The sequence below is a fragment of the Bombina bombina genome, chromosome 7, assembly GCF_027579735.1.
Source record: "Bombina bombina isolate aBomBom1 chromosome 7, aBomBom1.pri, whole genome shotgun sequence".
Classification (NCBI taxonomy): Eukaryota; Metazoa; Chordata; class Amphibia; order Anura; family Bombinatoridae; genus Bombina; species Bombina bombina.
This window is the reverse complement of record NC_069505.1, coordinates 572,964,166-572,988,789: the sequence shown is the minus strand read 5'-3', so window position 1 is coordinate 572,988,789 and position 24,624 is coordinate 572,964,166. Positions and strand designations below refer to the sequence as shown.

The 24,624-nt window shown below is 36.8% G+C and overlaps 1 protein-coding gene across 2 annotated transcripts; it reads left to right on the top strand.

Annotated features, from left to right (window-relative positions):
• Positions 1-713: 713 nt before the first annotated feature.
• On the top strand, positions 714-24,354 carry GPANK1 (G-patch domain and ankyrin repeats 1). 2 transcript variants are annotated; one of them, XM_053721972.1, is made up of 3 exons: positions 714-780; positions 15,678-16,305; positions 23,812-24,354. In XM_053721972.1, the coding sequence occupies exons 2-3, from the start codon at positions 15,704-15,706 to the stop codon at positions 24,269-24,271; spliced, it is 1,062 nt and encodes a 353-aa protein (XP_053577947.1). In that variant the 5' UTR covers positions 714-780; positions 15,678-15,703; the 3' UTR covers positions 24,272-24,354. The 2 variants fall into 2 exon arrangements, with proteins under 2 accessions (XP_053577947.1, XP_053577946.1); XM_053721971.1 differs by lacking the exons at positions 15,678-16,305; positions 23,812-24,354 and adding an exon at positions 6,471-8,609 and having other exon boundaries at positions 738-780.
• Positions 24,355-24,624: the final 270 nt, after the last annotated feature.

Sequence of the window (24,624 nt, the reverse complement as noted above, 5' to 3'; positions counted from 1 at the left end):
ACTTTAAAATCTTCTCTCCTTTAATATGTTTCCAATTATCAGTTTTACCAGCTGGAGTGTATTCAATTGTTTAGATAATCCTTTGCTTTATTTTAATATTTGAAATGGTCGATTTTGTCTGTTTAACCCAGCACTTAAAATGGAAAAATAAATGTTTATATATATGCTCTGTAGAAAAACTTTTCAAACAAGAGATACATCTTAAAAAGAGAGATATTTGTGTATCTGAAATAGCTGGTTTTACTCATTGAATACCCCAGCCTCAATTAGCATTTTAAATACCTAATTATTATATTCTGTGTACAAAAAAAGATAACATAGGAAGGTCTGCTGTTTCTGCAGGACCAGTCCATTTAAAAGGGCATATTTTTAATTAGCAAACAATTTTAAAAAAATACACAGCTTTTGGTAAGTAGCTTTTGTTTCACTTGCTTCTAAACTGGTAATATTACTTAATGATTATATATTATAAAGAGGTTACAGTTGTAAAGATGTGAGTAATGTATGCCTGTAAGGAAGGAGTATGTTGTGAACATACATACAAATCCACGTAAACAGACTTTTTATTGATCTTCATAATGTTGCTAGGTAACCGATACCGCAAGTCAGCCAATCAAATAGCGCCTCTTCAGATTTCTTTACCTTTCTATCAACTCATTGGCTGCCTTGCGGATTTCGTACCGCCTCCTTGGTATTTTGCGCCGCCATTTTGACCACGCCTACATCCTGAAGCCGGGCGCCATTTTGTGGTCGTGTGTATGCAGCGACCAGCGAGCTGAGGTAAATATTACTGAGGGTTTATGTGACTACGGAAGTCACCTCACAATAAGCGGTGTGTCTTATGGCTTCTATGCGACGTAGGCATCATATGTGACTGTCTGATGACCGAGCATAAGCGGAGCCACTAAATATGCATACATTTTGTAAAGACATTTTGTGCTATTTCTAGCTCACACCTTTATATTCATTCTACTAGCTTCACCGTATATAAGTTATACTCTATTGCAACCCCCTGTGTATAGGACAATGACATGATTCTGCAGTTGTTGGAAATTACAAATAAATAGCTTATGTTGCTATGCTTTTCTTTAAAACCAGGACATCTCACTTCTTCATTTGTAGGCATTTTGTTTTACTGCTTTATTATTAGTAGTACATTTTGGTTTTAACATTGTGTGTGTTATATCTATATATATATATCCTAATTTAAAGGTATAGTATACACCAAATTTCATATAACTGCATGTAATAGACACTACTATAAAGAATAATATGCACAGATACTGATCTAAAACAAATCCAGTATAAACTATTTTTAAAAACTTACTTAAAAGCTCATAGTTTAGCACTGTTGATGAGGTTAGGCTGGGACACCCACTGAATGGGGCTGGGTAAACAAAAATAGCAGACAATCCCCCCTTCCCTGCATATGAAAAGACAGATAATATAAACAGGAGCCTGCAGGAATCTATACACTCATGTATACTTCTGGCACTGTGGGGCTTGGCTAGGAGTCATTTTTATAAAAACACTATCAGATGGGCTATATAAATGGATCATCTACAAAACATTTATGCAAAGAAAAATCTAGTGTACAATGTCCCTTTAACAAGCAGTGATTTTATTTAGAGATGTTTCAGGGTGCTCACTTATCTTTGTCTATGACTATATCTTTAACGTCTATCTGTAAAAATCCCCAAATGAAGAATTCCGTAATCCAAATTTATTAGGAAATCCAAACTTTTGAATTAATAATTTTAAAAAAAGATAATAACAAATTACTCCCCCCCCCCCCAGCTTGCAAATCAGAATCTTTTCTGCCTGTGTCTTTTTGGTTTGAGTTTTGTGTTCTAAAATGCAAATAATAGTTTGTATTTATTTATATAAAACAATATACATACTGAAAATTTCAATTAGTATGGAATGGGCTAGTAACCTATTTCCTTGACTAGTAAACTAGTGACTTTTATTCAGAGTGGAGAAATGACAGACAGTCACAATTGGCTGATGTTTATTTCTCTTAATTCACGGGCCCACGTAGCTACTCACTATCAGATGGTAAGCCTCATTATACAAGAACATTCGTCCGATGGCAGATACGCTCCAGAGTGTTCTGTTATAATCAGTGCTTTGGGCGTCGCAACCGTCTCTGGGAACCTAACCATGGGTCCCACCCCCCACAATGTGCTATTAACACATTTCCCTCCCCATACATATCTTATTACCTTTCCTATAAATATAATGATAAGTTAATATATTATAAAAAATAAGATGTAAATTAATGTTATATTTTTTTGAAAAAAATATATAAGCTAATTTAATTGTTTTATTATTGTGCTTTTTGTAATATTTTAAATAAAGATTCACTATACGTCATGACATTAGAGTGGGGCTTTAATGGGTCCATGCGGAGTGGAGCATGAGTAGAATCGGACACATTTGGCTGTGGCTGGACTGTTATCCGACGGACATTTTTCAGATTTGTATCTATCGCACAAATGTCCGTTGGATAACAGTTTAATGTACAACCTCAATTCCGAAAAAATTGGGACAGTATGGAAAATGCAAAAAAGCAAACAAAAAAAGTCATTTGAAAATTCAACTCGCCCTGTACTATATTGAAAAGTTTGAAAACACATTATTAACACATTATTTGATGTTTTACTTTGTGAATTTAAAGTGAAAGTCAATCCTAGCATTGTACAAATGCTAGGATTGACTATTGAAACAAATAAAGGGCACTTTCATTCACAGAGTATAAGATACTTCATGGGCGCGAAGCAGCTTATAATTAAGGTCATCGATAAAGCTTACATCTTTTAAAAACAAATTAAGGAGCTTTCTACATGAAGTATCTTATACTTCATGAATGAAAGTCCCCTTTATTTGTTTCAATAGTCAATCCTAGCATTTGTACAATGCTAGGATTGACTTTCACTTTAATGTATTTTTGAAAATATACACTTATTTCAAATCTGATGACTGCAACATGTTCTAAAAATGTTGGGACAGGGGGAATTTAAGACTAATAGCGATGTGACAAGTTGAAATAAGGTGATGTGAAACAGGTGAGGCAATCGTGGCCTAGTCCTTCATGAACAAGGATGGGTTGAGGCTCACCAATCTGCCAAGAAATGCGTCAGCGAATTATCCAATACTTTGAGAACAACATTCCCCATAGACAAATCAGTAGGATTTTGGGCATTTCACCATCTACAGTGCAGAATATAATTAAACGATTCAAGGAATCAAGGTCAAATATCGGTGCGTAAAGGGCAAGGCCGAAAACCACTTCTGAATGCACATGATTTTTGATCACTCAGACGTCACTAGAGCTGCAACAACTAATCGTCATAATCGATAATAATCGATTATGAAAATAGTTGTCAACGAATCTCATAATCGATTAATCGGTTTGCAATTAGTTGGTCTGTGCACAACACCAGATGCTTCACTCCAATGAACTCCATATATGATTGTGTTTTATGGTTTTCACTTTTTCAGGACAGTTTACGTTTACAACTACCCCTGGCTTATGTGCAACCCAGATATAATAGTCATCATTTGGATTGTTTATATTAAATCTGGTGATTTGGAACTATGCTTTGCATGATATAGTGCTGAGCTTGTTATTTACACCTTGCCCCTAGATTGATGGGAGTTATTTAAACTGATGTGCACTATTATCTGTTTGCACAATTATTAGCGTATTGCTTGCTATTGCTGATTATATGTACTGTATAAATAAATGTGTAAGCCTTTGTCCTGTTATTGATATACAGACCTTAGCACTTTTGATTTTGTTTTTTATTTTTTTAATACATTGTGATAATATGTACCAGATTCAACCTTTAAAAGTATATATTCGTTATTTTTAGAGCGGACTAGATATTTCCCCTAACCTTATAGCTGGTTATTTACCATTGCATATAGATATTCAAGATATTTTTATGTTAGAATGAAGTCAAGGGTTACTTTATTCAGAGGCCCCTTGCCAAGGTAGAAAACACTTTGGTGAAGAGCTAACAAAGATAAATATCCCACTTTGGTGAAATTGGCAAAACCCTACTTATACACCTCAACAGCCTTTTCTCTGCTGCAGGAAATATAGCTGCAAACAGAGAACCAGCCTTAGCCAGAAGCATGTGGACATGTTGAGATTTTTGCTTTTCAATGCAAAGTTTCTGAAAGAGTGAATAACAGAATGTTATTAACAGTGATAGTTTTACTTTCTAGTTCTACCTCTTTTCAAACAGTTTGTGGATTGTTTTTGTTTAATTATAAAACTGTGCTCTGCTGCTTAAAAATTGAAGAAACGGTTGTGTTAATGTAAAGTTTTAGTCTGAAGTTTATATTTGTAACACTCATTATTTGGATTTTATTTAAAACATAGGAAACTATTATTGATTCTCCTTTTATCCGATTAGTCGATTAATCAAAAAAATTATCGGCCGATTAATCGATTATGAAAATAATCGTTAGTTGCAGCCCTAGACGTCACTGTCTCAAAAACCATCATGAGTCTGTAATGGATATCCTGGCATAGGCTCGGGAATACTTTGGTAAACCTTTCTCAGTCAACACCATTCATCGTAAATCTGTGAGGACATCATTAATGCAGAAAGATATGTATACATTTTAGGGCAACATATGCTGCCATCCAGGTGTTGTCTTTTCCAGGGACGTCCCTGCATTTTCCAGCAGGACAACGCCAAACCACATTCTGCCTGGATTACGAACACATGCTTGCGTAGCAGAGAGTGTGGGTGCTAGCATGGTCTGGCTGCAGTCCTGACCTGTCTGATTGAGAATTTGTGGCACATTATGAAGTGCACAATAAGTCAATGAAGGCCCCGTACAGTTGTGCAGCTGAAGACATGCATAATGGATGAATGGGGGGAAATTCTACTTGCTAAACTTAACCAACTGGTGTCTTCAGTGCCCAAATGCTTAATAAGTGTTATTAAAAGAAAAGGTGATGCTACACAGTGGTAAACAGTCGACTGTCCCAACTTTTTTGGAGTGTGTTGCAGTCATCAGATTTGAAATGAAGTGTATATTTTCAAAAATACATTCAATTCAGAAAGTAAACATCAATGTGTTAATGTATTTTCAATATAGTACAGAATAAATTGAATTTTCAAGTGACTCTTTTTGTTAGTTTTTTTTTTCCATACTGTTCAAACTTTTTCAGGTGTTGAGGTTGTAGTTATACAAATACATATAAAAAATGCTGTAGAGACATATATATATATATATATTTGTGCAATCTGAGTATGTAAGTTTTTTTGCTTTTTTTTAGAAATTGCGAGAAAGGCGACTGGCACCATTTTGTTATTTGGTCGGTTTACAGCATTACAGTGCACTCTGTCTCAGGGTCATAGTCTAGTAAATTTTACTACAATAATTGTCACTATTTTACAGGTACTGTACTAGTGTTAAACTACATTGAGCCACCAATCAGCACCAAAAATGGGCCAACTCCTATGCTACATTCCTGCTTTTTCAAATAAAGATAGCAAGAGAATGTAGAAAAATTTATAATAGGAGTAAATTAGAAAGTTGCTTAAAATGGCATGCTCTATCTGAATCATGAAAAAAGAAAAATTAAATTTTGTGTCCCTTTATCAACTGCAAAAATTTCTAAACCGCACAACTTTAAAAACTAAAAATTCTATTATTATCACTGATATTACCTGCTAACATCATTTATAAATATACATAATTTAATGTAGTGAAGGGGCTTGAATCCAATCAGCTTTTGAGTTAGTTCCTTGCACAAAACTAGGATGAGTAAAAAGCATTGGTCTGTGATAGAAGACATCTTTTAAATGGACATGAAACCCACATTTTTTTCTTTCATGATTCAGATTGAGAATGCAATTTTAAACAGTTTTATAATTGACTTCTATTATCTAATTTGCTTCATTATCTTGATATCCTTTGCTAAAAAGCATATCTAGATAGGCTCAGTAGCTGCTGATTGGTGACTAAACATTGCTATTTCTTTAACAAATAATATCTAACGAATGAAGCAAATTGGATAATAGAAGTACATTTGAATGTTTTATTTAAAATTGCATTCTCTATCTTAACCGTGAAAGAAAAAATTTGGGTTTAATGTCCCTTTAATGATTTATATACTGTATTCCAAAATAGTGGATAGTAAAACACAAAAATTTTACTTCTGGCTCTGCTTTGAGAAACATGTATCTCTGCTTAATACCCATCCTCCTTTTCCCAGACTCCTCATAGTTCCCCATGGCCCCTAAAAAAATGTTGCTGGTTTGTGAGTTTGGTTTATTTTTGTCTGTATGGTTATTTAAATGTTGTCTTTCATGCATTTACCTTTATCTGCAATGATAAAAGTTAGTGCTGTTTCAGCACACATGTTTTGACACATACCTTCTGGTTCAGCCCAAATCACCTTCATGCTTACACTTGATGTTTCATTTTTCTTTTTGAGGTAGAACTGGTATGTGGAGAGGCCGCTATCTTCTAAAGAAGACGGGATACAGTAAATGACGCATCTGGATACAGTAAATTGCTCTGGGACCATTTGGACAGCTTTGTTGAATGGTTAATTATAGCAAAATACTGAGATTTTTTTTTTGAGCTTTGAATCATATGATATAAAGATGGAAACTGTTGTCATTACAACCAAAAAAAGAAAGGTTGATGCTGAATGTCGGGCCTTCAAACCTTCTTGGACAAATGATTTTTTTGTAGTTGCAGATAAAGGAGTAGTTTTGTGTCTGATATGTAATGAGACATTAGCTGTTTTCAAGGAATATAATATAAAAAGACATTATTCTACAAAACACTCAAGCACATTTGACAGTCTCACGGGTCAGGATAGAATTGATCGAGTGAATTTGCTGAAACAAAGTGTTGGAAAATTAATAAAAAGTCCAGTAAAAGCTGAGAAAGATGACTCTGATTCACCAACTAAGATCAGTTTTTTGATTGCCGAAGCAATAGCAAAGAGCGGCAAACTGTTTTCCGATGGGGAATTTGTGAAAGAATGCTTGGGAATATTTGCATCTGTGGCCTGCCCTGAAAAAAGATCAATGGTTGAGAAAATCAGCCTTTCACACCAGACTATTGCTAGAAGAGTAGATGACTTATCATGTAACATACAAACCTCTCTAGTCAATAGACTCCATGAGTGTGAATTTTACAGTTTAGCTCTAGATGAAAGTACAGATGTAAGTGATACAGCTCGTCTGGTGATCTTTGTAAGAGGAGTCAGCAAAGCGTTTGAAATTGTTGAGGAAATGCTTGATATTTGTCCATTGAAAAGCATGAGGACAGGACAAGACATTTTTGAAGACATAAAAGGTGTCTTGGGAAAATTTAAACTTCCAGAGGACAAACTTAGTGGTATAGTAACTGATGGGTCATATGAAATGACTTGTGATTTCAATGGATTTGTGAATTTAATGTTTGAATCATTGCCTAATGAAATCCTTGTACATCATTGTATCATTCACCAGGAGCAACTTTGTACAAATACCCTTGAGATGAAAAACATGATGGAAAAAGTTGTCTCTACTGTCAAATTCATAAGGTCCAAGGGGCAACATCACCCACCATTCCAGTCTTTTCTTACTGAAATAGGATCAGATCATGATGATGTGATTTACTTCAGCCAAGTTCCCTGGCTCAGTAGACCAGACACACTAGTCAAATTCTGGTCACTGCTTGGCGAAATAAAATCCTTCATGGCCAACAAAGGAAAAGATGTAAGCTTTATCGATGACCTTGAATGGTTGAACGACTTGGCATTCTTTGTTGATATGACCAAATATCTTGCAGAATTGAACATGAAATTACAAGAACAAGACCAGCTTGTTAATAAACTGTATGAACATGTTCAAGCTTTTATTCAAAAGTTAGAACTAATACAAAAACAATTGGTTATGAAGAAAGTCGTCTATTTTCCAACGCTATCTACAAGGCGTGCTGAGACTGTGAATTATGAAAGGTATTTTGTACTGATCGGCTACCTGAAGGATGAATTTCAGCACAGATTTGCAAATATTATAACACACTCCGAGGATCTTTCAGTGTTTTCCGATCCATTTGCAACTGATGCCTTTACTGCTCATGATAAGTTTCAACTTGAACTAATTGGGATCCAAAATGACAGTAACTTAAAGAGGGCTTTTGTAGAGCATGACCTTCTAACATTTTATAGCAAATATATTTCTCCAGAAATGTATCCAAACTTATCACGTCATGCCCTACGATTTATATCCTTGTTTGGCAGTACATATTGCTGCAAAAAGCTCTATTCAAGAATAAAAAATCTCAAAACAAAATCACTCCTGACAGGTCGACATCTATCTGCAATAATCCGTATATCTACATCAAGTGTGCAAGCAGACATTGACAGCTTGTGTGAGCATAGCCGATGCCAGATATCTCACTAATTTTTTTTATTAGTTTATTAATGTTATGCATGTAAAATGTATTTACAAAATCAAATATTGAGTGCATATATGTTTAGTACAAATGCTTTTCTTTATTATTGTACATTTATTTTATATTGAATCCATTGACCAAAAAAACATTTTTTGCAATAAATTTTTTTTTAGTTATGTTCATTTAATGTCATTCCTATTTATCGGAAGTTCAGTTTAATTATGTTATCTTACAACTATTCTTTTTCACATTGTTTTACATCATGGTTTTTTACATAATGTTTTCCATTTTAAAAAAATAATACATTTCCAGATTAGTTATATACTATCAAAAATACATAGAAAATTATGAATTTGGGTAGTGAACTATCTCCAGTTTAATAGAGTTCTCGTTCTTATTTGATCAACTTTTAAGCTGTACTTTAGTGGAAGAAAAATAATCTTTAGCGTAACCCCCTTCACTACCGGGAATTCCAGAGAAAAACTTGACCAAAAAACAGAAGAATTATTAGCATTTTTGCTATCACTCCATTTAAACAGAAATATAGATTTTTTTTTATCTACCTATCAAAACTATATAGGTAGGTATGTGGTATACTGGTATATTTCATGCCACTGTTTTTCCGCCAAATGCATCACATTTCTCACTGAAACTATTTACATACTGCTTGTGTTATAACACATATTGATGTTAAAGCTTATCTTAGGTCCCCTTTGTTCAGAAGGGGAACATTGCTTTTTGGTCATTAGAAGGACGCTAATTGCAGATGCAACTCCTGAAATTCCTGGCAGTGATTCTAATGTAACGATTACTCTCCAGCTCCCTGATCTCTCACAAATAGCTCTTTCCACACTCCTCACTACCATCTTAGGTACTGGAAGACCATCTACCAGTATTATGTTTTAAGGCTTTTTTTTTTTATAAATTAATTTTATTTATTTTCTGCAGTGTATACAGTGTAAGATTCTCCCTGATCCCTTCCAAACAGCTCTGTAACCCTCCCCCTACTAATGATGTCAGCTGTCTGCCAGTACCCATAGATAGTAAAAAAAATTTTTTGTAGTGTAGCAGTCCCCCACCTAGTTGCGATTGTAGGGTCCACCCCACCCTATTTTTTTTTTATTTTTTTTTTGTAGTGTAGCGTCCTTTCCCTCCCTTCCAAACTTTATTTCTGCAGTATAGGGCCACTCCCTCCGCCCCTGTGCTACCCACCCCTCTCCCTCCTGCACCTCCTACCGGCACTGAAGATCATTAAAGACAGCGACACAGATCGTGTCATTGTAACGATTTGGCAATCTGCACTCATTTGGTAATGGAGCACTGATCATGCTGTTACCATATGAGGACAGATTGCCTGCAGCTCAGGAACAGCAGTCTTGACTATCATTTTACAGCTGAGACCACTGGAGCTGCGACGTGTGTGTGTATATATACTTTATGCAGTACGATGGGCTTAACACCGCATGACGTGTGTGTGTGTGTGTATATATATATATATATAAGTGCTCTCAAGGGTCTGAACCAAAAAACGTCTGGCTCCTTAGCGTAGATGCCTTCTTTTTCAAATAAAGATAGCAAGAGAACAAGAAAAATTGATAATAGGAGTAAATTAAAAAGTTGCTTAAAATTGTGGGTTTAGGATCCCTTTAAGAAGGAATCCTTTTTTCAGGATGAATAACATTTGGATTATAATATATCTTAAAGGGACAGTCTAGTCAAAATTAAACTTTCATGATTCAGATAGGGCATGCCGTTTTAAACAACTTTGCAATTTACTTTTATCATCATATTTGCTTTGTTCTTGTGGTATTCTTTGTTAAAAGCTAAACCTAGGTAGGCTCATTTACTAATTTCTAAGGCCGCCTCTTATCTGAATGCATTTGACAGTTTTTCACAGGTAGATGGGGCGTTAGTTCATGTGTGCCCTGATTATCAAAAATGCAAGTCTGACAAAAGAACTGAGATAAGGAGGCAGTCTGCAGTGCCTTAGATATAAGATAATCACAGCGGTATAAAGTGTATTCATAGAACCGTGTTGGTTATGCAAAACTGGGGAATGGTTAATTAAAGGCGAAAAAATCCGATTTAAATAAAAAAATAAATACATTTATTTTTATCCACCCTATTACAAAATAAACTGACTGGCTAGTGAAAAAATGAAATGCACTTCCTTTGCAGAGCACTTTTTATTTAACCTTTACGTCACTTAAGAAGTAAATGTAGATATCATTCAACATTTTATTTATATTTCTTATTACTATATAATTGTTGGAATTAGCAGTTAGAAAACAAAACATAGAATATAACTGGCAATGAGAATTAAAACAAGACCAATAATTACTTGCCTCAAGCTTCCCAGAGGTATACATGTAAATATACATTATTTGTCAGAAAATGTTAATTGGAATGCAGTTCTAGCTTCGAGTTCCCCCATAGCAAAAAACAGCAAAAGTTATGATATCGCAAAGCACTCCCCCTTGCTACTTCATGAAGCCACTCATCTGGCAACAATTTCTGTGCAGGACACTGTACCTGTTATGTTAGATGCCACATAAGCCAAAGGAAAATAACAAACAAACAACAGAATTACTAGGGAAAATAATGAATGTACTAGATATGTGTGACATGTATATGTATGCAGCAGATTTCCAGATCAAACAAAAGATATCTAAACATGCTAAAGCTATGACACATGGGAAATGTTTCTGTCCTCTTGGCCAAAATGATAGGAGTCACATTGTGTAAGTGAGGCAAGGATTCCAAATGAGAGTTGCATCATTACATAGTAGAACAGTGACTGTGTAAATTTGGCCAATCCAAACTGAAATAAATAGTCTTGGAATTAATCTAATTGGTCCAGATGGAAACTAAAGCAGAGATCAAACAATTTTAATAATTTCCTACTTTTCTTTATTCTATTTTTTTATTTCCTCTTCTTTTTCCCAATAGGTCATGTTCTTTGTACGTTGGTTTTGTGCCTATGTTATCTTATGCCCCATAGACCTGAAAATTATAGTATTAGGGTTTTCCCTGTTTATGCATTATGCAAGTTCATAGATGCAGACTAATATTTTATGCTTTTTTGTAATGGAATAATAGGTAGAATAGAACTTTTTAGAGTCAGCTCATCAATCATACCAATTCTTGTTGGTATTATAGCAATATAAGAAAAATGTTTTGATTTCCCCTGTTGTAATTGAGTTAGTTATTATAAAATTATTTGGAGACAGAAAATCTCCTGTTCAACATTTCTGATAGTAATAATCATGTCTTTTATAGGGCTAAGTTAGAATAGTCGACTAATCGATTAGTCGATCGGTCTCTCATTGTTTGACTAGTATGGCATTAGTCGATTACTGATATATTAATTTCGCTATATTTTGATAGTCAAAAACAGCCCGTAGCCAGCCTACCAGCCCTTAGCCTAAGTCTACTACCGATTGCAGATTGTCTCACTTGGCAACAGTTATGATGACGTTATTTTGTACTCGTAGCAGACGAAACACATTTTGCAAAAAATGGCATCTTCAACAAAACGTCCTGCTTGGAAATATTTTGAATAACTACATGATAGTCAACAGACTACGTAATTGTCTACTCCCGGAGCATGTGGACATGCTAATTTTTCTTAACAAGAACAATTAATATAATGAAATTAATATGGACATTGCCAAATAGTTGATGTTTTTGTTAAATATAAACTTGTATGGATGCGCTTTGCAAATTTTGTTTTTTGTTCACGTATTGAGGTTGTTGTGTTGACTAGGTTTTAAAAATAAATTAAAAAAAGAACATTTTACAATTACATTAAAAATATTTCGCATTTAATACCTATTTTCTGGCAAGAGGGAGTGCTTTCGACTAGTCGATTCTAAAAATATTAGTCATGCACACCCCTAGTCTTTTACAATGGATGAAATATAACACCAATGGCATTCCTTTGTTGTCCTTATGACAACACAATATTTCGATTGCAGCTTTTGCTACTTTTTTTTTTCAGTTATGGCAACATTTCAATAGGCTTCCTCAATTGGCGCACATTTAAATTTCCGACATATTGAGTAGATAAAAAGATTACCCTAAACTATTCATTTAGAAGCATATAGAGTATCCCAAGATTTTAACCCGTAATACAAGAGCTTTTAAAAGATAATTAAAGAACTTTTAATTAAAACTTACATGTTTATATTATCTCAATTTATATAATTAGGCTGGTACGTTCCATTTTGGGCTGTAATATATTCACCATTTAAGTCTATGGAGATTTTTGACCCTTATTGTTTAAGCTATCTTTTTTTTTTTTTTTAATCTACCCTTCTTTTATAATGCACCCTTAAAGGGACATTAAACACTAAATACATGCTAGATAGAATGATGCATTCAAAGAAATGATTAGTCCATGACTAACATGTAGATGTATTTTTTAAAGTTTCATTAGTTGTTTAAAAAGTGACAAAATAAGTGTAAAGTTTTAGTGTCTATAAAACACTGGGAGCTGCCATGTTGTAACTTGTGTTACCTTCTCTGCTGTGGCCAATTAGGGTCAGTTATAAATAGGTCACTAGAGTGTGCAGCCAATGGTTGTGCTGGATTTAATAGTGTTCTGCACTTCCATTTCTAACGAACTGAAAAGCTCACAATTTCAGAATGGAATTACAGGGAAAGAGGACAAAATAAATAATGAAAGTATATTGCAGAGTTGTTTTATTATATACAATTTATCATTTTATATTACCATCTCAAAGTGTTTAATGTACCTTTAAATATATTCAAATCTACAATTCAGACTTTATCACAATACCAAAACCCTATGATATCCTTGGCTATAAATTGTGACAACCTATAGTGTCATAGCGGTTTCAATGTTTCTTTCAAATACTATCTGTGCTCCCAGCTGAACTGAAAAATTGCTGGAAATATGGTCGGCCACAGCGTATTATCAGTATGACGTATTGTCAGTATGTCTCTAAACTTATTTATTAAGAATAAAAGCATTAGAGGGATGTAAACCATTTTTGGCATTAGTGTAATCTACATAAATAAATTTGGCTATATATTAAATGTTACTGTTTTTACATATTACTATTGTAAAGGCACAGTAAACACTTTGTAATTATCAGTTAGCCCCAATTATGGACATATATGTAGCAGGGTTATAGCCTTGAGGAGTCAAAAGGGTACATTTCAAGGTCTAAGAGTTAGAAATTGCTCTATATTTTGAGAGCTAAATTATATAAAAGGAAGCATAATAAATAATGAAAATATATTGCAAAGTTGTTTCATTATGCATTACTAAACATTTTATATAAAAACATTAATGTGTTTACTGTCCGTTTAAATGAGCCTTTAAATGTCCTTGTGCCCTCTTAGGAAGTCTGTTAGAGTGAAGAGTCATATGCAGATAGTGAAATTCTAAAAGCCAGGAAATAGAAGGCAAGCAGTCTTTCTTCCTATGTATACAGAAACAACACAGTTTTTTTTTGTTTAGTTTTTTAGCGCTTTGAGCTATTTTAGCCAAGAATAAAATTCTGGATAGTCCAATAAAAAAAACAACAAAATGTTTAGTAAAAATGAAAAAGAAAGAAAGAAAATACAAAAAACAAAAAGATATTTGGTAGTCTTGAGCCTTTTGTAACTAATATATTATTAACAACTAGATGTGCGTAAAACACACAAGACTACCATACATATAGATTTTTTTATGTTTTTTTCCGAAACATACTAATAAAGGTTTCTTATTAGATTTATAAGCCTTTGAGGGCAACTGTTTTGCAGGTAAAGGGACAGTCTACTTCAGAATTATTATTGTTTAAAAAGATAGTTAATCCCTTTATTACGTATTCCCTAGTTTTGCACAACCAACACAGTTATATAAATACACTTTTTACCTCTGTGATTACCTTATATCTAAACCTCAGCAGACTGCCCCCTTATTTCAGTTCTTTTGACAGACTTGTATTTTAGAAAAACAGTGCTGACTCAGGTAACTCCAAAGGAATGAGCACAATGTTTCTCTTATGCACACATGAACTAGTGCTGTCTAAATGTGAAAAACTGTCCAAATACACTGAGATAAGAGGCAGCCTTCAAGGGCTTAGAAATTAGCATATGAGCCTACCTAGGTTTAGCTTTCAACAAAGAATACAAAAAGAACGCAAATTTGATGCTAAAACTAAATTGGAAAGTTATTTAAAATTGCATGTCCTATCTGAATTATGACAGTTTAATTTTGACTATGCTGTCCCTTAAAATGTGTAGTTTGGTCACCACTCATTGTTGCACTCAGCTGTATTTCTTGGGTTGTAATTTATACCTAGAGGCTGTACCACTGAATAAAGGCACCTGAAAGCTGCAGCTGTGTGTGATTAAACACAGGATATACAGGAAAACCTAATTCTGTTTGACGATCTATCCTAAAGCTATGAACATTTGCAATCAGAGATCTGCTGCCAAATCAAAAAGTGTAAATATAAAAAGACTGTGCACATTTTGTTAATTGAAAGAAATTTGAAAGTTGTTTAAAGGAATAGTTTAGTCAAAATTAAACTTTCATGATTCAGATAGAGCAGCAATTTTAAGCAACTTTCTAAGTTACTCCTATTATCAATTTTTCTTTGCTCTCTTGGAATCTTTATTTGAAAAAGCAAGAATATAAGCTTAGGAGCAAGCCCATTTTTGGTTCAGCACCTTGATAATGCTTGCTGATTGGTGTCTAAATGTAGCCACCAATCAGCAAGTTCTACCCAGATGCTGAACCTAAAATAGGCCGGCTCCTAAGTTTACATTCTTGCTTTTTCAAATAAAGATACAAAGAGAAGGAAGAAAAATTGATAATAGGAGTAAATTAGAAAGTTTGCTTAAAATTACTGCTCTATCTGAATCATGAAAGTTTACTTTTGACTTGAGTGTCCCTTTATTCAAATAGATGCTTTGCCTTGAATCATCCAAACTTGATAATTATCAGCAGCTAAGAATCTAGGTAAGCAAATAACATATCTTGTAAGAAGCTCTCAGCCATTTCAAATCCTAACTATGAACAATTTTAGGTTAGATTTGAAAGAAATTTCACATTCTGTAATAAGTGGCAAGTCCAGGTGAGTAGGCATCAATACATTGTATGAAAATTTGCATATATAAATATTTTATAATTTGATTCTAAAGATAAAAGGGTAGGGGCGAGAATAAGTCGAAATATGGGCTGTATACTTCAAAATGGTAACAATAAAAGTTCTATTTTTTCTTTCTTTTAGGATGACCGTATTCTAACAACTTAAAGATGAACCGCCCACAGCTTATTACATTTACCAAAGCCCGGGAGAAATCTGAATTCTGGGAAAATGGAGAATACAGTAAAAAAAGAAGCTCTAAGTTACCTGAAAATGAAACCACAGGGCAGGAAGCTAGAAAGTTTTACGAGAGCCTTCTGGAGACTGTACGAGAGCAATCAGTGTGTTCTAACCCTTCTCGAAAACGTAAAGCAGTTAGATCTATATCAAGAACAGAACCTAGTGCAGCTTCTTCTCAAAGTAGCCCATCTACCTCATTGCCAGTCCAGGAAGCTGCAAATCAACGTATAGGCCACCAGTTGCTCAGATGCTCCCAAGAAGGAAACCTAAAGGGTTTAAAGCGTTTAATCGAGAAAGAAAAATGTGATCTTAATTTTCGTGATATTTACTATTGGACAGCAATAATGTGTGCAGCATATGAGGGTAGGAAGGAAGTTGTTGGATACTTGTTAAAGAGTGGAGCAGCTTGGGTTGGGGTATGTGAAACCCAAGGAAGGGACGCATTGGACTTGGCTCAGGAAGCAGGACATGAAGATGTGGTTCAGCTCTTACAAGAATCGCTGTGTAGTCGTACTGAGCAGCGCACAGAAAGGTGAAAGCCTCTTGGTGTTTAAATGATCAGAAGATTGAGGAAGACTAAAAAAATTCTGTAAATGACAAAAAAATAACAAATTTACAGTTTTTACTAATAATCACTAGAAAGTAGGAACTAACAAAAGCTGGACAAATTTAGGTGCGGTATTTTTCTCAGTGAAAGCATAAACGGTGTCCCCAGATATTAAAAAACAAAAAAGAACACACGGATCAAAATCACTTAAATTGTAATTTATTAGTTGACAGTACAATCCTATTTTCAGCTTCCATATTACTGTTTCATCACACGCCATCCCTTTAAAACCAAAGTTAAATGTGTCTTCTTTACAGCGCATCAAAGAAAGTAACTCTTAACTGTGGGAGTTTTCCATGTCAGTCAGTAAGCAGTCTCTCCCTTGATATCAGTTGTGCACAAACATCATCGTGCTATTTAATATACATAATATTTCTTCTGTTATGTGTGATCAGTCCACGGGTCATCATTACTTCTGGATATAACTCCTCCCCAACAGGAAATGCAAGAGGATTCACCCAGCAGAGCTGCATATAGCTCCTCCCCTCTACGTCAGTCCCAGTCATTCTCTTGCACCCAACGACTAGATAGGATGTGTGAGAGGACTATGGTGATTATACTTAGTTTTTATGACTTCAATCAAAAGTTTGTTATTTTAAAATAGCACCGGAGCGTGTTATTACTTCTCTGACAGAGTTTGAGGAAGAATCTGACAGAGATTTTTACTATGATTTTAACCGGAGTCGTTAAGATCATATTGCTGTTCTCGACCATCTGAGGGAGGTAAAGGCTTCAGATCAGGGGACAGCGGGCAGATGAATCTGCATTGAGGTATGTGGCAGTTTTTATTTTCTGAATGGAATTGATGAGAAAAGCCTGCCATACCGTTAAAATGACATGTATGTATACACTTCAGTATTCTGGGGATGGTATTTCACCGGAACTACTCTGTTAAAGGTCACTAATCCTTTTAATAACTATTCTCATGTTAAACGTTTTTGCTGGAATGTAGAATCGTTTACATTGCTGAGGTACTGTGTGAATAAATATTTGGGCATTATTTTCCACTTGGCAGTTTTTTGCTTTAATTGTGACAGTTTCGTTTCTCTTCACTGCTGTGTGGGAGAGGGAGGGGCCGTTTTTGGCGCTCTTTGCTACGCATCAAAAATTCCAGTCAGTTACTTTTATATTTCCTGCATGATCCGGTTCATCTCTGACAGATCTCAGGGGTCTTCAAACTTCTTTGAAGGGAGGTAAATTCTCTCAGCAGAGCTGTGAGAATCCTTATAGTGACTGTGAATAAAAACGTTGTTTTATTTCTTATGTACAAATTTAATTAGTGTTGTTTTTACTAATGGGAACAAACCTTTGCTAAAAGTTGTGTTGTTTTAAAGCTTGATGCTATAACTGTTTTTCAGTTCATTATTTCAACTGTCATTTAATCGTTAGTACCTCTTTGAGGCACAGTGCGTTTTTTTTTTTTGCTAAAAAAGATTATAACCAAGTTGTAAGTTTTTTGCTAGTGTGTTAAACATGTCTGACTCAGAGGAAGATATCTGTGTCATTTGTTCCAATGCCAAGGTGGAGCCCAATAGAAATTTATGTACTAACTGTATTGATGCTACTTTAAATAAAAGTCAATCTGTACAATGTGAACAAATTTCACCAAACAGCGAGGGGAGAGTTATGCCGACTAACTCGCCTCACGCGGCAGTACCTGCATCTCCCGCCCGGGAGGTGCGTGATATTTTGGCGCCTAGTACATCTGGGCGGCCATTACAGATAACATTACAAGATATGGCTACTGTTATGACTGAAGTTTTGTCTAAATTACCAGAACTAAGAGGCAAGCGTGATCACTCTGGGGTGAGAACAGAGTGCGCTGACAATGCTAGGGCCATGTCTGATACTGCGTCACAGCTCGCAGAGCATGAGGACGGAGAGCTTCATTCTGTGGGTGACGGTTCTGATCCAAACAGATTGGACTCAGATATTTCAAATTTTAAATTTAAATTGGAGAACCTCCGTGTACTACTAGGGGAGGTCTTAGCAGCTCTCAACGATTGTAACACCGTTGCAATACCAGAGAAGCTGTGTAGGTTGGATAAATACTTTGCGGTACCGGCGAGTACTGACGTTTTTCCTATACCTAAGAGACTAACTGAAATTGTTACTAAGGAGTGGGATAGACCCGGTGTGCCGTTCTCACCCCCTCCTATATTTAGAAAGATGTTTCCAATAGACGCCACCACTCGGGACTTATGGCAAACGGTCCCCAAGGTGGAGGGAGCAGTTTCTACTTTAGCTAAGCGTACCACTATCCCGGTGGAGGATAGCTGTGCTTTCTCAGATCCAATGGATAAGAAATTAGAGGGTTACCTTAAGAAAATGTTTGTTCAACAAGGTTTTATATTACAACCCCTTGCATGTATCGCGCCGATTACGGCTGCGGCAGCATTTTGGATTGAGTCGCTTGAAGAGAACCTTAGTTCCTCTACGCTAGACGACATTACGGACAGGCTTAGAGTCCTTAAACTAGCTAATTCTTTCATTTCGGAGGCCGTAATACATTTAACCAAACTTACGGCTAAGAACTCAGGATTCGCCATACAGGCACGCAGGGCGCTGTGGCTAAAATCCTGGTCAGCTGATGTTACTTCTAAGTCCAAATTACTTAATATACCTTTCAAGGGGCAGTCCTTATTCGGGCCCGGTTTGAAAGAAATTATCGCTGACATTACGGGAGGTAAGGGCCACGCCCTACCTCAGGACAAGGCCAAAGCTAAGGCTAGACAGTCTAATTTTCGTCCCTTTCGGAATTTCAAAACAGGAGCAGCATCAACCTCCACTGCACCAAAACAGGAAGGAGCTGTTGCTCGTTACAGGCAAGGCTGGAAGCCTAACCAGTCCTGGAACAAGAGCAAGCAGGCCAGGAAACCTGCTGCTGCCCCAAAGACAGCATGAACCGAGAGCCCCCGATCCGGGACCGGATCTAGTGGGGGGCAGACTCTCTCTCTTCGCCCAGGTCTGGGCAAGAGATGTTCAGGATCCCTGGGCACTAGAGATCATATCTCAGGGATACCTTCTAGACTTCAAATTATCTCCCCCAAGAGGGAGATTTCATCTGTCAAGGTTGTCAACAAACCAGATAAAGAAAGAAGCGTTTCTACGCTGCGTACAAGATCTGTTAACAATGGGAGTGATCCATCCGGTTCCGCGGTCGGAACTAGGACAAGGGTTCTACTCAAACCTGTTCGTGGTTCCCAAAAAAGAGGGAACTTTCAGGCCAATCTTAGATTTAAAGATTCTAAACAAATTCCTAAGAGTTCCATCGTTCAAAATGGAAACTATTCGGACAATCCTTCCCATGATCCAAGAGGGTCAGTACATGACCACAGTGGATTTAAAGGATGCTTACCTTCACATACCGATCCACAAGGATCATCACCGGTATCTAAGGTTTGCCTTCTTAGACAGGCACTACCAGTTTGTAGCTCTTCCATTCGGATTGGCTACGGCTCCAAGAATCTTCACAAAGGTTCTGGGTGCCCTTCTGGCGGTACTAAGGCCGCGAGGGATTTCGGTAGCTCCATACCTAGACGACATTCTAATACAAGCTTCAAGCTTTCAAACTGCCAAGTCTCATACAGAGTTAGTTCTGGCATTTCTAAGGTCGCATGGATGGAAAGTGAACGAAAAGAAGAGTTCTCTTTTTCCTCTCACAAGAGTTCCATTCTTGGGGACTCTTATAGATTCTGTAGAAATGAAGATTTACCTGACAGAGGACAGGTTAACAAAGCTTCAAAATGCATGCCGTGCCCTTCATTCCATTCAACACCCGTCAGTAGCTCAATGTATGGAGGTGATCGGCTTAATGGTAGCGGCAATGGACATAGTACCTTTTGCACGCCTACACCTCAGACCTCTGCAATTATGCATGCTAAGTCAGTGGAATGGGGATTACTCAGATTTGTCCCCTACTCTGAATCTGAATCAAGAGACCAGAAATTCTCTTCTATGGTGGCTTCATCAGCCACACCTGTCCAGGGGGATGCCATTCAGCAGGCCAGACTGGACAATCGTAACAACAGACGCCAGCCTACTAGGTTGGGGCGCTGTCTGGAATTCTCTGAAGGCTCAGGGACTATGGAATCAGGAGGAGAGTCTCCTTCCAATAAACATTCTGGAATTGAGAGCAGTTCTCAATGCCCTTCTGGCTTGGCCCCAATTAACAACTCGGGGGTTCATCAGGTTTCAGTCGGACAACATCACGACTGTAGCTTACATCAACCATCAGGGAGGGACAAGAAGCTCCCTAGCAATGGTGGAAGTATCAAAGATAATTCGCTGGGCAGAGTCACACTCTTGCCACCTGTCAGCAATCCACATCCCGGGAGTGGAGAACTGGGAGGCGGATTTCTTGAGTCGCCAGACTTTTCATCCGGGGGAGTGGGAACTTCATCCGGAGGTCTTTGCCCAAATACTTCGACGTTGGGGCAAACCAGAGATAGATCTCATGGCGTCTCGCCAGAACGCCAAACTTCCTCGCTACGGGTCCAGATCCAGGGATCCGGGAGCGGTTCTGATAGATGCTTTGACAGCACCTTGGAAATTCGGGATGGCTTATGTGTTTCCACCCTTCCCGATGCTTCCTCGATTGATTGCCAGAATCAAACAGGAGAGAGCATCAGTGATTCTAATAGCGCCTGCATGGCCACGCAGGACTTGGTATGCAGATCTAGTGGACATGTCATCCTGTCCGCCTTGGTCTCTACCTCTAAGACAGGACCTTCTGATACAGGGTCCATTCAAACATCAAAATCTAACTTCTCTGAAGCTGACTGCTTGGAAATTGAACGCTTGATTTTATCAAAACGTGGTTTTTCTGAGTCAGTTATTGATACCCTGATACAGGCTAGAAAGCCTGTTACCAGAAAGATTTACCATAAAATATGGCGTAAATACCTATACTGGTGCGAATCCAAACGTTACTCCTGGAGTAAGGTTAGGATCCCTAGGATATTGTCTTTTCTACAAGAAGGGTTAGAAAAGGGTTTATCAGCTAGTTCATTAAAGGGACAGATTTCAGCTCTGTCCATCTTGTTACACAGGCGTCTGTCAGAAAATCCAGACGTCCAGTCCTTTTGTCAGGCTTTAGCTAGGATCAAGCCTGTGTTTAAAGCGGTTGCTCCGCCATGGAGTTTAAACTTAGTTCTTAACGTTTTACAGGGTGTTCCGTTTGAACCCCTTCATTCCATTGATATAAAATTGTTATCTTGGAAAGTTCTGTTTTTAATGGCTATTTCCTCGGCTCGAAGAGTCTCTGAGTTATCAGCCTTACATTGTGATTCTCCTTATCTGATTTTTCACTCAGACAAGGTGGTTCTGCGTACTAAACCTGGGTTCTTACCTAAGGTAGTCACTAACAGGAATATCAATCAAGAGATTGTTGTTCCATCCTTGTGCCCAAATCCTTCTTCAAAGAAGGAACGTCTTCTACACAATCTAGATGTAGTTCGTGCCCTCAAGTTCTACTTGCAGGCAACTAAAGATTTTCGCCAAACTTCTTCCCTGTTTGTCGTTTATTCTGGACAGAGGAGAGGTCAAAAAGCTTCCGCTACCTCTCTCTCTTTTTGGCTTCGTAGCATAATACGTTTAGCTTATGAGACTGCTGGACAGCAGCCTCCTGAAAGAATTACAGCTCACTCCACTAGAGCTGTGGCTTCCACTTGGGCCTTTAAGAATGAGGCCTCTGTTGAACAGATTTGCAAGGCTGCAACTTGGTCTTCGCTTCATACTTTTTCCAAATTTTACAAATTTGACACTTTTGCTTCTTCGGAGGCTATTTTTGGGAGAAAGGTTCTTCAGGCAGTGGTTCCTTCTGTATAATGAGCCTGCCTATCCCTCCCGTCATCCGTGTACTTTTGCTTTGGTATTGGTATCCCAGAAGTAATGATGACCCGTGGACTGATCACACATAACAGAAGAAAACATAATTTATGCTTACCTGATAAATTCCTTTCTTCTGTTGTGTGATCAGTCCACGGCCCGCCCTGTTTTAAGGCAGGTAAATATCTTTTAAATTATACTCCAGTCACCACTTCACCCTTGGTTACTCCTTTCTCGTTGTTTCTTGGTCGAATGACTGGGACTGACGTAGAGGGGAGGAGCTATATGCAGCTCTGCTGGGTGAATCCTCTTGCATTTCCTGTTGGGGAGGAGTTATATCCAGAAGTAATGATGACCCGTGGACTGATCACACAACAGAAGAAAGGAATTTATCAGGTAAGCATAAATTATGTTTTTTTTCTTCAATACAAGGACAGTTATATAATCTCTTTGGTGACCGTAACATTCAGAAATGTGGTTTTAAATACTGTGGCTGCCAGTAACACCCAATACTGTAACATATGTAAGCCAGTTATGACTATACTCACTTGTATATGACCAAATAATTAAAATTAACCACGCTCAGTTAAAATCTGGTTTTCAAAGACCATTGGTGAGAAGAATTGAATATAGATGAGATATAAAAATGTGTTGGGTAAAGTGTGTAAGGGTAGATGATAAAACCATCTAGGCCATAGTGTAGCAAATATTTATATAGATAACTGTATCTAGAAAACACAAATTCATAACTTTTATTAACCACAGTTATTCTTTGAAAAAAATAATGCTTGTGCTATTTATACTTTCGATTTAAAATTTTACTTAATTGCCCTTAATATGAGTTTAAAGTGAATGTAAATTTTGATGTTTAAGTGCCCGGTTTTTAAAACTTTGATTAAAAACAGGGGCACTTTAATTCATCAAAATTTACATTTCACTCCTGTTGTGACAAAAAACTTACCTTTTAATCTTCACAGCAGCTGCTGCTTCCTCCGGTCTCACAAGCCATTTCTGATGTCAGAAATGATTGATAGGTCATCCTCCAATCACAGATTCCCCCCCGGGGGATTCAGTGTCTGATTCACTGCTGTGATTGGAGGAAGCCAGATACCTCATTTTAGACCCAGGAGGAGGCTTTGAAATGGGTGGAGGAAGCTGGAGCTGCTGTGAAGATTAAAAAGTAAGTTTATTTTCACAACAGGAGTGAAATGAAAATATTGATGAATTAAAGTGCCCCTGTTTTTAATCAAATTTTTAAAAACCGGGCAGTTTAGCATCAAAATTTACATTCACTTTAAGGTTGATAGGGATACGTGCTATTATATACAGTTTTTATAGAAATACATGCTGAAGAAATTCACAGAAAGAAACATATGTTTTTTAGTAAGACGTTTGAGCGCATAAGTGGAAATTATCTACTATAAACAATTATTATACTACTTTAAAATTATAGAAATGGGAATATAAATTATACTCTTATAGATTGTGTTTTATAGGCACACAGAGGAACGTAGTACAGACTAGTAGAAATAAGGGTCTTAGAGAGAACCAGTGAATAACTATTACTGTGGAGTTAATTTTGTAATATGTATTTATTTCTAGGAGAACATCTCTAGAGAAGAAATACTGCGAAACTTGTAGGACTCATTACCAAGAAGACACTGTGGAGACTCATGAGCGTTCCACCGTTCATATCTTTAGCAATCAGAAGAGGCTTCCTCCTACATATTATGCCATTCCAGAAAACAACGTCGGCTTTAAGATGATGCTGAAAGAAGGCTGGGACAAAGAATCAGGGTTGGGACCTACAGGAACAGGAAGAAAGTTTCCAATCCAAACTGTCCTCAAAAGAGACCAGAAGGGCCTTGGTTTTCAGACCACCCAAAAGCCAAAAGTGACCCACTTTAGCCCCAATGACACTCTAGCAGTGGAAAGACCAGACACCAAGTCTAAGAGGACACAACGAGTTGCCACTGTCAGTAGGAAGGAGGAGAGGAGGAAGGAGGCAAAGCAAAGGGACTGGGAGCGTGATTTAAGGACTTACATGAATATTGACCTATAGTCTAACCTCAAATTCTTCTGCTCACTGTTCCATTTTACTGTAGACATCCACACAAAATAAAGATTACATATTGCAACTTCCAAGCTGGAAACTGACAATGATTGGGTTGCGAGGCTGTCCTTTCAGATTGTCTCACTGGCTCATTTATCCAATGCTTGTGTTTTCTGAGAAGGACTTTACCTGCTAAAACGGACATGTTGATAACAAATAATTAGGTCTAATTTTTGCAAAAGAAAATATTTTTTTTAAAATATATTAAAAGTATGTAGCCTCAGTCGAACACAGTGAAGGAAAAGGGTCTACATACACAATACATGACTTTTTAAAGGATTTATAACTGTTTTTTGAGAACA

Coding starts and splice junctions, on each gene's coding strand:
- GPANK1 (XM_053721971.1), top strand. CDS start 6,639: ATGGAAACTGTTGTCATTACAACCAAAAAAAGAAAGGTTGATGCTGAA.